Source organism: Megalopta genalis, unplaced genomic scaffold, assembly GCF_051020955.1.
Source record: "Megalopta genalis isolate 19385.01 unplaced genomic scaffold, iyMegGena1_principal scaffold0587, whole genome shotgun sequence".
NCBI classification, from domain to species: Eukaryota; Metazoa; Arthropoda; class Insecta; order Hymenoptera; family Halictidae; genus Megalopta; species Megalopta genalis.
Window position 1 is genome coordinate 47,733 of NW_027476656.1, and position 15,472 is coordinate 63,204.

At 39.4% G+C, this 15,472-nt stretch overlaps 1 protein-coding gene across 1 annotated transcript; it reads right to left on the reverse strand.

Annotated features, from left to right (window-relative positions):
* Positions 1–4,310: 4,310 nt before the first annotated feature.
* On the reverse strand, positions 4,311–7,040 carry LOC143263423 (uncharacterized). The gene is made up of 2 exons (XM_076528408.1): positions 4,907–7,040; positions 4,311–4,828 (listed from the first exon to the last, which is right to left on the reverse strand). The coding sequence occupies exons 1-2, from the start codon at positions 7,038–7,040 to the stop codon at positions 4,311–4,313; spliced, it is 2,652 nt and encodes an 883-aa protein (XP_076384523.1).
* Between the last annotated feature and the right edge of the window lie 8,432 nt (positions 7,041–15,472).

Below are 15,472 nucleotides of genomic sequence, written 5' to 3' on the forward strand. Positions count from 1 at the left end.
CCTTCTACTTCGCATTGATTTGCAGTTAAATCATATGTTTCGCATGGATTTGAAGCTAACTCGTTTGTTTCGTAAGCACTTGAATCTAAATCAAGAATAACACAAGTATTTGAAGCTAAACCGTTTGATTGGCATGGATTTGAAGCTATTCCTTCTACTTCGCATTGATGTGAATATAAATGATGTGTTTCGCTTGGATTTGAAGCTAACTCGTTTGTTTCGCTTGCTGTTGAATATAAATCATGTATATCACAAGTATTTGAAGCTAAACCATTTGTTGCGCATGGATTTGAAGCGAAGCCTTCTACTTCGCATTGATTTGAAGCTAAATCATATCTTTCGCTTGGATTTGAAGCTAACTCGCTGGTTTCGCATGCTGTTGAAGCTAAATCATGTACAAAACAAGTATTTGAATCTCAACCATTTGTTTCGCATGGATCTGAAGCTAAGCCTTCTACTTCGCATTGATTCGAAGCTAAATCAAGTGTTCCGCTAGGATTTGAAGATAAGCCATCTACTTGGCTTTGATATTAATCTAAATCATGTGTCTCGCATTGATTTGAAGCTAAATCATGTGTTTCGCATGGATTTAAAGCTAACTCGTTTATTTCGACTGCTTTTGAAGCTATTTCATTTAAACCGCAAGTATTTGAAGGAATATCATTTTCTTCGCCTGGATTTGAAGATAAGCCATCTACTTGGCATTGATTTGAAGCTAAATCATGTGTTTCGCTTCGATTTGCAGCTAACTCGTTGTTTGGCATGCAGTTGAAGCTAAATCATGTATATCACAAGTATTTGAAGCTAAACAATTTGTTTCGCATGGATTTGAAGCTAAGCCTTCTACATCGCATTGATTTGAGCTAAATCATGTATTCCGCTTGTATTTGAAGCTAACTCGTTTGTTTCGCCTGCATTTGAATCCGAATCACGTATATCACAAATATTTGGAGCTGAACCATTTGTTTCGCATGCATTTGTAACTAAGCCTTCTTCTTCGCATTGATTTGAAGCTGTATCATGTGTTTCGCTTGAATTTGAAGCGAACATGTTTGTTTCACATGCAGTTGAAGCTAAATCATGTATATCACAAGTATTTGCAGCTGAACCATTTGCTATGCATGAATATTAAGCTAAACCATGTGTTACGAATGAATTTGAAGCTGAATCATGTATTTCGCCTGCATTTGATGCTAAATCATGTATATCATAGGTATTTGAAGTTAAAGCATTTCTTTCGCATGGATTCGAAGGTAAGCCTTCTACTTCGCATTGATTTGAAGCTAAATCATGCATTTCGCTTGGATTTGAAACTAAACCATTTGTTTCGCATGGATTCGAAGATCTGCATTCTAGTTCGCATTGATTTGAAGCTAAATCACGTGTTTCGCATAGATTAGAAGCTAACTCGTTTGTTTCGCATTCATTTGAAACTATATCACTTCTATCGCAAGTATTTGAAGCTAAATCATGTGTTTCGCATGTATTTGAAGATAAGCCTTCTACTTCGCATTGATTTCAAGCTAAATCAAGTGTTTCGCATGCATTTGAACCTAACTCGATTGATTCGCATGCAGTTGAAGCTAAATCATGTATATCACAAGTATTTGAAGCTAAACCATTTGATTCCCATGGATTTGCTGCAAAGCCTACTACTTCGCATTGATTTGAAGCTAAATCATGTGTTTCGCATGGATTTGAAGCTAACTCGTTTGTTTCGCCTGCACTTGAAGCTATATCACTTATATCGTTATTATCTGAAGGTAAATCATTTGTTTCTCATGTATTTGTAGCTAAGCCTTCTACATCGCATTGATTTGAAGCTAAATCATGCGTTTCGCATGGATTTTAAGCTAACCCGTTTGTTTTGCCTGCATTTGAAGCTATATCACTTATATTCGCATGTATTTGAAGCTATATCACTTATATTCGCATGTATTTGAAGCAAAACCTTTCTTTTCGCATGGTTTTGAAGCTAAGCCTTCTACTTCGCATGAATTTATAGCTAAATCATGCGTTTCGCATGGATTTTAAGCTAACCCGTTTGTATTGCCTGCATTTGAAGCTATATCACTTATATCGCAATTATCCGAATATAAATCATTTGTTTCTCATGTATTTGTAGCTAAGCCTTCTACATCGCATTGATTTGAAGCTAAATCATGTGTTTCGCACGGATTTGAAGATAACTCGTCTGTTTCGCATGCAGTTGAAGCTATATCACTTATATTCGCAAGTATTTGCAACCAAATCATTCGGTTTGCAAGGTTTTGAAGGTAAGCCTTATACTTCGCATTGATTTGATGCTAAATCATGTGTTTCGCATGGATTTGAAGATAACTCGTTTATTTCGCATGCATTTGAAACTATATCACTTATATTCACAAGTATTTGAAGCCAAATCATTCGGTTCGCATGGATTTGAAGCTAAGCCTTCTACTTCGCATTGATTTGAAGTTAAATCATGTGTTACGCTTGGATTTGAAGCTCACTCGTTTGTTACGCCTGCATTTGAAGCTTAATCATGTATATCACAAGTATTTGAAGGAAAACCATTTGTTTTGTACCTAAATCATGTGTTTCGCTTGGATTTGAAGCTAACTCGTTTGTTTCGCCTGCATTTGAAACTATATCACTTATATCGCAAGCATTTGAAGCTAAATCGATCGTTTAGCATGGATTTGAAGCTAAGCCTTCTACATCGCATTGGTTTGAAGCTAAATCATGCATTTAGCATTGATTCGAAGCTAACTCGTTTGATTCGCTTGCTGTTGAATCAAAATCACGCATATCACAAGTATTTGAAACTAAACCATTTGTTTCGCATGGATTCGAAGATCAGCCTTCTAGTTCGCATTGATTTGAAGCTAAATCACGTGTTTCGCATGCATTTGAAGCTAACTCGATTTTTTTCGCATGCAGTTGAAGGTAAATCATGTACATCACAATTATTTGATGCTAAACCACTTGTTTCGCATGAATTTGAAGCTAAACCATCTACATCGCATTGATTTGTAGCTAAATCAAGTGTTTCGCTTGTATTTGAAGCTAGTTCGTTTGTTTTGCATGCAGTTGAAGCTAAATCATGTATATCACAAGTATTTGAAGCTAAACCATTAGTTTCGCATTTATTCGAAGATAAGCCTTCTACTTCGCATTGATTTGAAGCTATATCATGTGTTTGGCATGGATGTGAAGCTAACTCGTTTGTTTCGCATTCATTTGAAGCTATATCACTTCTATCGCAAGTATTTGAAGCTAAATCATGTGTTTCGCATGTATTTGAAGATAAGCCATCTACTTCGCATTGATTTCATGCTAAATCATGTGTTTCGCATGGATTTGAAGCTAACTCGTTTGTTTCGCCTGCACTTGAAGCTATATCACTTATATCGTTATTATCTGAAGGTAAATCATTTGTTTCTCATGTATTTGTAGCTAAGCCTTCTACATCGCATTGATTTGAAGCTAAATCATGCGTGTTGAGGACTCATCAGATGGATGACGGAGATCCTCTGATTATTGCACTTGGTGCCGACTACCTCGAAGGACCACCCACTGTAGTGGGACTATTTGTAACGCGCAACCTAACCGTTACGCGTATCTCTCTATGTGTTCTGTTCTGTTCTGTCTTGTCTGAGAGTGTTCTGTCTATCGCTCTAAGACTGTTCTGTCTGTCTGTACTCTCTGTATGTTCTGTGTGTACTTCTGAGACTGTTCTGTCTGTCTGTACTCTCTGTATGTTCTGTGTGTCTAAGAGTGTTCTGCCTGTACTGTTGAGAATGTTCTGTTTCTAGAGGACCGGAGTCATGTCTAAGATCACCTCGGTCCTCCCTACTTCTCTTAACCTAGGGTGGGCGGCAAGGAATTACGGTCCAATCACTGCAATCCCAAATCCAGCGAGACTGCCCCAAAACGGTGGGCCGGGAGTTAGGAGGGAGAGTGACAAAATCTGCTCCTGCGAGACCTCCCGCGCTGATGGGCCTACGTGCCCGAACAATGCCAGACCCAACCGTCATTGACTGGACCGTAATCAAGGACCAGGAGACGTTATGACGGTGCCACATGTGCCCGGGAACGGCCCGGGACAGACCCATACCGTCCGGGTACCCAAGCACATGGCCCCTGCCATAAATCCTGGCCACTTGGCCCTAACATACCGCCCACCTTGAACATGCATCGCATGTTCAACTATGTCTATATTTGATAATCCATATAAGTGTAAGCTTATGATATGATTACAATCTACGTATTCTGTGCGAATATTACAATATTTACAATGATCGAGATTTACACTATACATAGTTGCGCTACACCTCGTGTGACATTTCTAAGTGATCTAACGGTATTATACACAATTTTGTCACGGGTCGTTTAATTGTTCCGGTTGACGTTCTGACTGTTGCGACACGAATCACTCCATCTGTACCAGGGTGTACCTGGACGATTCTTCCCATGCTCCACTGTAACGGGGGTAGATTGTCCTCCTTGATGATGACCAAGGAATCCACGGCTAATTTCGACGTGGTGGAATGCTGCCATTTGTGTCGTTGCTGCAACTGTTGTATACATTCCCGCTGCCACCTTTGCCAGAAATGCTGGACCATTTGCTGGATTAGCTGGTATCTGTTAAGTCGAGTGACCTTGATATCTCGTAGGTCATGAGATGGCAGTGTTGTAAGGGCAGTACCAATTAAAAAATGCCCAGGAGTCAAAGGGTTTAGGTCTGTGGGATCTGAGGATAATGGTGAAAGTGGACGTGAATTTAAACAGGATTCTATTTGCGTCAGTAACGTATATAGCTCTTCGAACGTGAGCCTCTGATCTCCTATAACGCGTGTGAGGTGGTATTTAGTAGGCGGATTGCTCGTGTGTACCTTCTACAATGCGCGACATATGCCCTAACGTCTCATATTCTGACATGAATTCTGTATACTGCTGTCTTTTGGTCGTAGTCTATGGGTGCGTTGGATAGTCATCCGCCCACCCTGAGTAGTCCGCCATTGTCCAGAAATACATTTAGGGACCGTAGCGCACTGGAATTTGGAAGTGCTTGTTGCGTTTGTACTAATCTGATCTCTGTCGAAAATGCCTCCTTTTGCGCAAGTAATTCCAAACGTGTTCTCGCTGCATTGATTTCTATTGTTTGGGGTTAGTTCCTCTATGTCCCAAAACCTCTCTAATTGAGATTGCAGGTCATTGAGTGTGGCTAAACAACACTTATTCTCTTGTGGTAATTTCTTATCTGCCCAGGTAGGAGTGCCTCCCAAAACCCAACCGAGTTGGGTCTTTTGCAAGAGCAGGTTGGGAGTTGATTTGTGTTGACCGACACATAGCAATGTCCAAAATAGACCTGCTCCAATGAGCATATCTATTGGCCGTTGTAAATGGAATTCTGGATCGGCTAGCTCTATGTGACTTGGAATTTCTATTTTTTCTCTATGTATCTGAAAATTGGGCATGTCTGACGTGATGGTTTCTATTGATAGGCATTGTACCGTGTGTTGAGATTTATTATATCGCGAATGAATTGTTAATGTTGCTCTACCTTCTATGGAATTTACTGCCCTTCCTAATCCTGTCACTGTTGAACTTATTGCAGTCGGTTTGATGCCGAGTCGTTGGCAAAATGCCGTGGTTATAAAATTTGCTTGAGATCCCGAATCTAATAATACCCTGCATTTATGTGACTGACCACCCTTGTCCTTGACATAAACTATTGCTGTCGATAATACGGCATGCCCTATTGTATTTGCTACGTTAGCTGTGAGTACTGGGGGTTCTCGCGAATCTGATTCTCCTGTATCCGCGTAGCCTTCTTCTGCGCGTTTGAATTCGGGATTATGTAATAAGGAATGATGCTTCCTTCCACACTGTTTGCAATGACTCCGTGTACACGCCCGTACCCGATGTCCCGATGACAAACAATTGAAGCACAGCCGCGCTTCTTGCACTATCTTTGTTTTTGTATTTAAATCGCTGTTCTTAAATTTCTCACAGTTATATATCGCGTGATTGGCCTTACATGCGGGGCACCCGGCTGAGTTAACTACATGCGAAGCTATGTAGTTGTAACGAGGGGTATTATTTGTTCCTCGAGGTCGCTGGTCGACCCTGGGTGCAGCTACCTGAACACTGACCGCGATATTTGCTAAATATTTGGAACGTTCTTCTATAAACGCAGAGAATTGACCAAATGTAGGCATTTCCGACTGAGATATTATTCTCTTTTCCCATTCTCTCATGGACACTTGACCTAACTTTCTGGACAATAATGGAACTAACATGGTATCCCAAGTTTCAACCGATTCACCCAAAGACATTAACGCTATTCTATGATTTGTAGCTTCGTCCAGAAATTCCCGCAATGTGATGTCTGATTCCCTTTGAATGGATTTTAAATCAAGTAATGAATTTACATGGTGCCGCTTGAGACTTGTGGAATCTTCATATCGCGACTTGAGTAATTCCCATGCATGTCTGTAATTTGTTCCGGACACGCCTAACGCTTGAATCACACGAGCCGCTACCCCCTTGAGTGAGGTATTTAAATAATGGAACCGTTGTATGTCTGTTAATGAATTATTCTCATGAATCACTGATGTAAATGTGTCTTTAAATTTCACCCAATCACTGTAATTGCCATCAAAGGAAGGCAGTTGCAGTGTCGGTAATCTAATGTTTATTGCGGTATCTGCAGTCTGCGCGGATATCGGGCTGTTCGTGGTTATCCTACTCTGTTCCGGAGTGGCACGGGCAATGACTATTTCGACTTGATCTATCAGATCAAAATACGCCGTCTCGAATTCTTCGCGCTCGATCGCGTGCGCTGCTTCGGCGTCCGTTCCAGCTACGAGTATTTCGATTCTCGTTTGAACTCTATTAAAATTGTCAAGGAGACATACATTTGCATCTAACCGTTTCTTAAGAGAGCCCACCGAAGTCGTGGTCGCGAATTTGCAAATAAATGTCTTGAACCGCGTGAGTGCAGCCTTGACCGTTCCGCGCTCGATCATCAACGGTTTGAGATCTTCCGCCATAGTGATTTACTGACGCAAATGGGACTATAAAGGTACTTATCACTTGGGCTGGGATACTTGGTACTGCTGTCGATGCCTGTTGGCTGCACTGGGATGCTGCGTTGTTCTGCAATGATGTTGAGCTGCTGCGTGATTGTCCTGCTGTGGTGCTGGACTTCTGTGGTGTTGCACTGCTCTGAAGCTATATGCACTGCCTGCTCTGGATGCTGTAGCCTCCGGAAGAAACTTCTCGTCACTGAGCTCCTGAGATTCCTGATTGAAGCCAGGTGTTGGTGCTCTCGTGATACACTGTACTGCGTGGCTGTAGCCTCTGATGATCTGTCACTTCGTCTATGCGTTCTTAGATCCGGCTCGAAGGACCAAATGCTGCGTGGCTGTAGCCTCCGATGATCTGTCACTTCGTCTGTGCGTTCTTATATCCGGCTCGAAGGACCAAATGCTGCGTGGCTGTAGCCTCCGATGATCTGTCACTTCGTCTGTGCGTTCTTAGAATCCGGCTCGAAGGACCAAATGATCTGTCACTTCGTCTCTGCGTTCTTATATCCGGCTCGAAGGACCAAATGTTGAGGACTCATCAGATGGATGACGGAGATCCTCTGATTATTGCACTTGGTGCCGACTACCTCGAAGGACCACCCACTGTAGTGGGACTATTTGTAACGCGCAACCTAACCGTTACGCGTATCTCTCTATGTGTTCTGTTCTGTTCTGTCTTGTCTGAGAGTGTTCTGTCTATCGCTCTAAGACTGTTCTGTCTGTCTGTACTCTCTGTATGTTCTGTGTGTACTTCTGAGACTGTTCTGTCTGTCTGTACTCTCTGTATGTTCTGTGTGTCTAAGAGTGTTCTGCCTGTACTGTTGAGAATGTTCTGTTTCTAGAGGACCGGAGTCATGTCTAAGATCACCTCGGTCCTCCCTACTTCTCTTAACCTAGGGTGGGCGGCAAGGAATTACGGTCCAATCACTGCAATCCCAAATCCAGCGAGACTGCCCCAAAACGGTGGGCCGGGAGTTAGGAGGGAGAGTGACAAAATCTGCTCCTGCGAGACCTCCCGCGCTGATGGGCCTACGTGCCCGAACAATGCCAGACCCAACCGTCATTGACTGGACCGTAATCAAGGACCAGGAGACGTTATGACGGTGCCACATGTGCCCGGGAACGGCCCGGGACAGACCCATACCGTCCGGGTACCCAAGCACATGGCCCCTGCCATAAATCCTGGCCACTTGGCCCTAACAATGCGTTTCGCATGGATTTTAAGCTAACCCGTTTGTTTTGCCTGCATTTGAAGCTATATCACTTATATTCGCATGTATTTGAAGCTATATCACTTATATTCGCATGTATTTGAAGCAAAACCTTTCTTTTCGCATGGTTTTGAAGCTAAGCCTTCTACTTCGCATGAATTTATAGCTAAATCATGTGTTTCGCTTGGATTTGAAGCTAACTCGTTTGTTTCGCATATAGATGAAGCTCAGACATGTATATCACAAGTATTTGAACCCAAACCATTTGTTTCGCATGGATTTGAAGCTAAACCATTTGATTCGCTTGTATTTGAAGCTAACTCGTTTGTTTCGCACGCAGTTGAAGCTATATCACTTATATTCGCATGTATTTGAAGCAAAACCTTTCTTTTCGCATGGTTTTGAAGCTAAGCCTTCTACTTCGCATGAATTTATAGCTAAATCATGCGTTTCGCATGGATTTTAAGCTAACCCGTTTGTATTGCCTGCATTTGAAGCTATATCACTTATATCGCAATTATCCGAATATAAATCATTTGTTTCTCATGTATTTGTAGCTAAGCCTTCTACATCGCATTGATTTGAAGCTAAATCATGTGTTTCGCATGGATTTGAAGATAACTCGCCTGTTTCGCATGCAGTTGAAGCTATATCACTTATATTCGCAAGTATTTGAAACCAAATCATTCGGTTTGCAAGGTTTTGAAGGTAAGCCTTATACTTCGCATTGATTTGATGCTAAATCATGTGTTTCGCATGGATTTGAAGATAACTCGTTTATTTCGCATGCATTTGAAACTATATCACTTATATTCACAGGTATTTGAAGCCAAATCATTCGGTTCGCATGGATTTGAAGCTAAGCCTTCTACTTCGCATTAATTTGAAGTTAAATCATGTGTTACGCTTGGATTTGAAGCTCACTCGTTTGTTTCGCCTGCATTTGAAGCTTAATCATGTATATCACAAGTATTTGAAGGAAAACCATTTGTTTTGTACCTAAATCATGTGTTTCGCTTGGATTTGAAGCTAACTCGTTTGTTTCGCCTGCATTTGAAACTATATCACTTATATCGCAAGCATTTGAAGCTAAATCGATCGTTTAGCATGGATTTGAAGCTAAGCCTTCTACATCGCATTGGTTTGAAGCTAAATCATGCATTTAGCATTGATTCGAAGCTAACTCGTTTGATTCGCTTGCTGTTGAATCAAAATCACGCATATCACAAGTATTTGAAACTAAACCATTTGTTTCGCATGGATTCGAAGATCAGCCTTCTAGTTCGCATTGATTTGAAGCAAAATCACGTGTTTCGCATAGATTAGAAGCTAACTCGTTTGTTTCGCATTCATTTGAAGCTATATCACTTCTATCGCAAGTATTTGAAGCTAAATCATGTGTTTCGCATGTATTTGAAGATACGCCATCTACTTCGCATTGATTTCAAGCTAAATCATGTGTTTCGCATGCATTTGAAGCTAACTCGATTTTTTTCGCATGCAGTTGAAGGTAAATCATGTACATCACAATTATTTGATGCTAAACCACTTGTTTCGCATGAATTTGAAGCTAAACCATCTACATCGCATTGATTTGTAGTTAAATCAAGTGTTTCGCTTGTATTTGAAGCTAGTTCGTTTGTTTTGCATGCAGTTGAAGCTAAATCATGTATATCACAAGTATTTGAAGCTAAACCATTAGTTTCGCATTTATTCGAAGATAAGCCTTCTACTTCGCATTGATTTGAAGCTATATCATGTGTTTGGCATGGATGTGAAGCTAACTCGTTTGTTTCGCATGCAGTTGAAGCTAAATGATGTTTATCACAAGTATTTGAAGCTAAACCATTTGTTTCGTATGGATTCGAAGATAAGCCTTCTACTTCGCATTGATTTAAAGCAAAATCATGTGTTTCGCATGGATTTGAAGCTAACTCGTTAATTTCGCATGCAGTTGAATCTAAATCATGTATATCATAAGTATTTGAAGCTAAAACATTTGATTCGCATAGATTCGAAGATCAGCCTTCTTCTTCGCATTGATTTGAAGCTAAACCATGTGTTTCGCATGGATTTGAAGCTTACTCGTTTGTTTCGCTTGCATTTGAAGCTAAATCATGTATATCACAAGTATTTGAAGCTAAACCGTTTGTTTCGCCTGGATTCGAAGATAAGCCTTATACTTCGAAATGAATTGAAGCTAATTCATGTGTTGCGCACGGATTTTATGCTAATCCTTCTACTTCGCATTGATTTGAAGCTAAATCATGTGTTTCGAAAGGATTTGTAGTTAACTCGTTTATTTCGTCTGAATTTGAAGCTAATTCATGCATATCACAAGTATTTGAAGCTAAACAATCTGTTTCGTGTGGATTCGGAAATCAGCCTTCTGCTTCGCATTGATTTGAAGCTAAATCATGTGGTTCGCATGGATTTGAAGCTAACTCGTTTGTTTCGCCTGCATTTGAAGCTAAATCATGTATATGGCAAGTATTTGAAGCTAAACCATTTGTTTCGCATGGATTCGAAGATAAGCCTTCTACTTCGCATTGATTTGATGCTAAATCATGTGTTTCATTTGGATTTGAGGCTAACTCGTTTGTTTCGCATGCTGTTAAATGTAAATCATGTATATCACAAGTATTTGAAGCTAAACAATTTGTTTCGCACGGATTCGAAGATAAGCCTACTACTTCGCATTGATTTAAAGCAAAATCATGTGTTTCGCATGGATTTGAAGCTAAACAATCTGTTTCGATATGGATTCTGTGATCAGCCATCTACATCGCATTGATTTGAAGCTAAATCATGTGATTCGCTTGGATTTGGAGCTAACTCGTTTGTTTCGCATGCAGTTGAAGCTATATCATGTATATCACAGGTATTTGAAGCTAAACCATTAGTTTCGCATTTATTCGAAGATAAGCCTTCTACTTCGCATTGATTTGAAGCTACATCATGTGTTTCGAAAGGATTTGTAGTTAACTCGTTTGTTTCGCCTGAATTTGAAGCTAATTCATGTATATCACAAGTATTTGAAGCTAAACTATCTGTTTCGTGTGGTTTCGGAAATCAGCCTTCTGCTTCGCATTGATTTGAAGCTAAATCATGTGGTTCGCATGGATTTGAAGCTAACTCGTTTGTTTCGCCTGCATATGAAGCTAAATCATGTATATGACAAGTATTTGAAGCTAAACCATTTGTTTCGCATAGATTCGAAGATCAGCCTTCTTCTTCGCATTCATTTGAAGCTAAATCATGTGTTTCGAAAGGATTTGTAGTTAACTCGTTTGTTTCGCCTGAATTTGAAGCTAATTCATGTATATCACAAGTATTTGAAGCTAAACCATTTGTTTCGCATAGATCTGAAGCTAAGCCTTCTACTTCGCATTGATTCGAAGCTAAATCAAGTGTTCCGCTTGGATTTGAAGATAAGCCATCTACTTCGCTTTGATTTGAATCTAAATCATGTGTCTCGCATTGATTTGAAGCTAAATCATGTGTTTCGCATTAATTTGATGATAACTCGTTCGTTCGTCTGCATTTGAAGTTATTACATTTATATCGCAAGTATTTCAATCTAAATCATGTGTTTCGCTCGGATTTAAAGCTGAGCCTTCTACTTCCCATTGATTTGATGCTAAATCATATGTTCCGCTCGGATTTGAAGCTAACTGTTTGTTCCGCCTGCATTTGAAGCTATATCACATATATTGCAAGTATTTGAAGCTAAATCATTTGTTTCGCATGGATTTGAAGCTGACTCGTTTGTTTCGCATGGATTTGAAGCTAAGCCGTTAACTTCGCATTGATTTGAAGCTAAATCATGTGTTTCGCATGAATTTCAAGATAATTCGTTTGTTTCGCACGCGGTTGAAGCTAAATCATGTATATCACAAGTATTTTCAGCTAAACCATTTGATTCGCATGGATTTGAAACTAAGCCTTCCACTTCCCATTGATTTGAAGCAAAATCATGTGACTCGCATGGATTTGAACCTCACTCGTTCGTTTCAGCTGCATTTGAAACTAAATCATGTATATCACAAGTATTTGAAGCTATACCATTTGTTTCGCATGGATTTGAAGATAATCCTTCTAGTTCACATTGATATTTAGCTAACTCGATTGTTTCGCCTGCACTTGAAGCTATATCACTTATATCGCTATTATCTGAAGATAAATCATTTGTTTCTCGTGTATTTGTAGCTAAGCCTTCTAAATCGCATTGATTTGAAGCTAAATCATGCGTTTCGCATGGTTTTTAATCTAACCCGTTTGTTTTGCCTGCATTTGAAGCTATATCACTTATATCGCAAGTATTTCAAGCTAAATCATTTGTTTCGCATGTATTTGAAGATAAGACTTTGTCATCGCATTGATTTGAAACTAAATCATGTGTTTCACTTGGATATGAAGCTAAGCCTTCTACTTAGCATCGATTTGAAGCTAAATTACGTGTCTCGCATGGATTTAAAGTTAACTCGTTTGTTTCGACTGCATTTCAAGCTATATCACTTATATTCACAAGTATGTGATGCTAAATCATTCGTTTCGCATGGATTTGAAGCTAAGCCTTCAACTTCGCATTGATGTGAAACTAAATCATGTGTTTCGCTTGGATTTGAAGCTAAATCATTTGTTTCGCACGGATTCGAAGATAACCATCCTACTTCGCATTGATTTGAAGCTAATTCATGTGTTTCGCTTTGATTTTAAACTAAATCGTTTGTTTCGCATGCAGTTGAAACTCAGACATTTATATCGCAAGTATTTCAAGCTAAACCATTTGTTTCACATGGAATTGAATCTAAGCCTTCTACTTCGCATTGATTTGAAGCTAAATCATGTGATTCGCACGGATTTGAAGCTAAGCCTTCTACTTCGCATTGATTTGTAGCTAAATCATGAATATCACAAGTATTTGAAGCTACAACTTTTGATTCGCACGGATTTGAAGCTAAGGCTTCTACTTCGCATTTATTTGAGGCTAAATCATGTGTTTCGCTTGCATTTGAAGCTAACTCGTTTTTTTCGCATGCAGTTGAATCTAAATCATGTATATCACAAGTATTTGAAGCTGAACCATTTGTTTCGCATAGATTTGAAGCTAAGCCTTCTACATGACATTGATTGGAATTTAAATCATGTGTTTCGCATGGATTTGAAGCTAACTCGTTAGTGTCGCCTGCATTTGAAGCTATGTCACTTATATTCGGAAGTATTTGAAGCTAAACCATTCGTTTCGCACGGATTGGACGCTAAGCCTTTTGCTTCCCATTGATTTGATACTAAATCATGTGTTTCGCATGGATTTGAAGATAACTCGTTTGTGACGCCTGCATTTTAAGCTATATCACTTATATTCGCAAGTATTTGAAGCTAAACCATTCGTTTCGCATGGATTTGAAGCTAAGCCTTCTGCTTCGCATTGATTTGAAGCGAAATCATGTGTTTCGCTTGTATTTGAAGCTAACTGGTTCGTTTCGCCTGCATTTGAAGCAAAATCATGTATATCACAAGTAGTTGGTGCTAAACCAATTGATTCGCATGCAGTTGAAGATAAATCTTGTTCATCACAAGTATTTGAAGCTGAACCATATGTTTCGCATGGATACGATGATAAGCCTTCTACTTCGTATTGAATTGAAGTTAAATTATGTATTTCGCATGGATTTGAAGCTAACACGTTTGTTTCGGCTGCATTTGAAGCTAAATCATATATGTGACAAGTATTTGAAGCTAAACGATTTGTTTCGCATGCAGTTGAAGCTAAATCATGTTCATCACAAGTATTTGAAGCTGAACCATCTGTTTCGCATGCAGTTGAAGCTAAATCATGTATATCACAAGGGTTTGAAGCTAAGCCGTTTGATTCGCATGGATTCGAAGATCAGCCTTCTACTTCGCATTCATTTGAATATAAATCCTGTGTTTCGCATGGATTTGAACCCAACTCGTTTGTCTCGCATGCAGTTGAATCTAAATCATTTATATCACAAGTATTTGATGCCAAATCATTCGTTTCGCATGGATTTGAAGCTAAGCCTTCTACTTCGCATTGAGTTGAATCCAAATCATGTGTTTCGCTTGGATTTGAAGCTAAGCCTTCTATTTCCAATTGATTTGAAGCTAACCATATGTTTCTCATGTATTTGAAGCTAAGTCTTCTACTTCGCATTCATTTGAATATAAATCCTGTGTTTCGCATGGATTTGAACCTAACTCGTTTGTCTCGCATGCAGTTGGATCTATATCATTTATATCACAAGTATTTGAAGCCAAATCATTCGTTTCGCATGGATTTGAAGCTAAGCCTTCTACTTCGCATTGAGTTGAATACAAATCATGTGTTTCGCTTGGATTTGAAGCTACTCGTTTTTTTCGCATGCAGTTGAAGCTAAATCATGTATATCGCAGGTATTTGAAACTAAACCATTTGTTTCGCATGGATTTGAAGATAAGCCTTCTACGTCGCATTGATTTGAAGCTGAATCATGTGAGACCTTTGGAATTGAAGCTCTCTCGTTTCTTTCGCATGCTGTGGAAGCTAAATCTTGTATATCACAAGTATTTGAACCTAAACCATTTGATTCGCATGGATTTGAAGCTAAATCATGTATATCAGAAGTGTTTCAAGCTAAACCGTTTGATTTGCATGGATTTGAAGCTAATTCATTTTTGTCGCATGGATTTGAAGCTAAGCCTTCTACTTCACATTGATTTGATTCTAAATCACGCGTTTCGCTTGGATCTAAATCTAACTCGTTTGTTTCGCATGCAGTTGAAACTATATCATGTATATCACAAGTATTTGAAGCTGAACCATTTGTTTCGCATGGATTCGATGATAAGCCTTCTACTTCTTATTGAATTGAAGCTAAATCATGTATTTCGGATGGATTTGAAGCCAACACGTTTGTTTCGCATGCTGTTGAAGCTAAATCATGTATATCACAAGTATTTGAAGCTAAACAATCTGTTTCGTGTTTATCCGGAGATCAGCCTTCTACTTCGCATTGATTTGAAGCTAAATCATGTGTTTCGCATGGATTTGAAGCTAACTCGTTCGTTTCATATGCAGTTGAAGTTAAATCATAAATATCACAAGTATTTCAAGCTAAACGAATTGTTTCGCATGGATTTGAAGATAAGCCTCCTACTTCGCATTGATTTGATGCTAAA

Coding starts and splice junctions, on each gene's coding strand:
- LOC143263423 (XM_076528408.1), bottom strand. CDS start 7,040: ATGGCGGAAGATCTCAAACCGTTGATGATCGAGCGCGGAACGGTCAAG. Junction 4,829..4,906: donor TTCATGTCAGAATATGAGAC/GTTAGGGCATAT, acceptor CACGCGTTATAG/GAGATCAGAGGCTCACGTTC.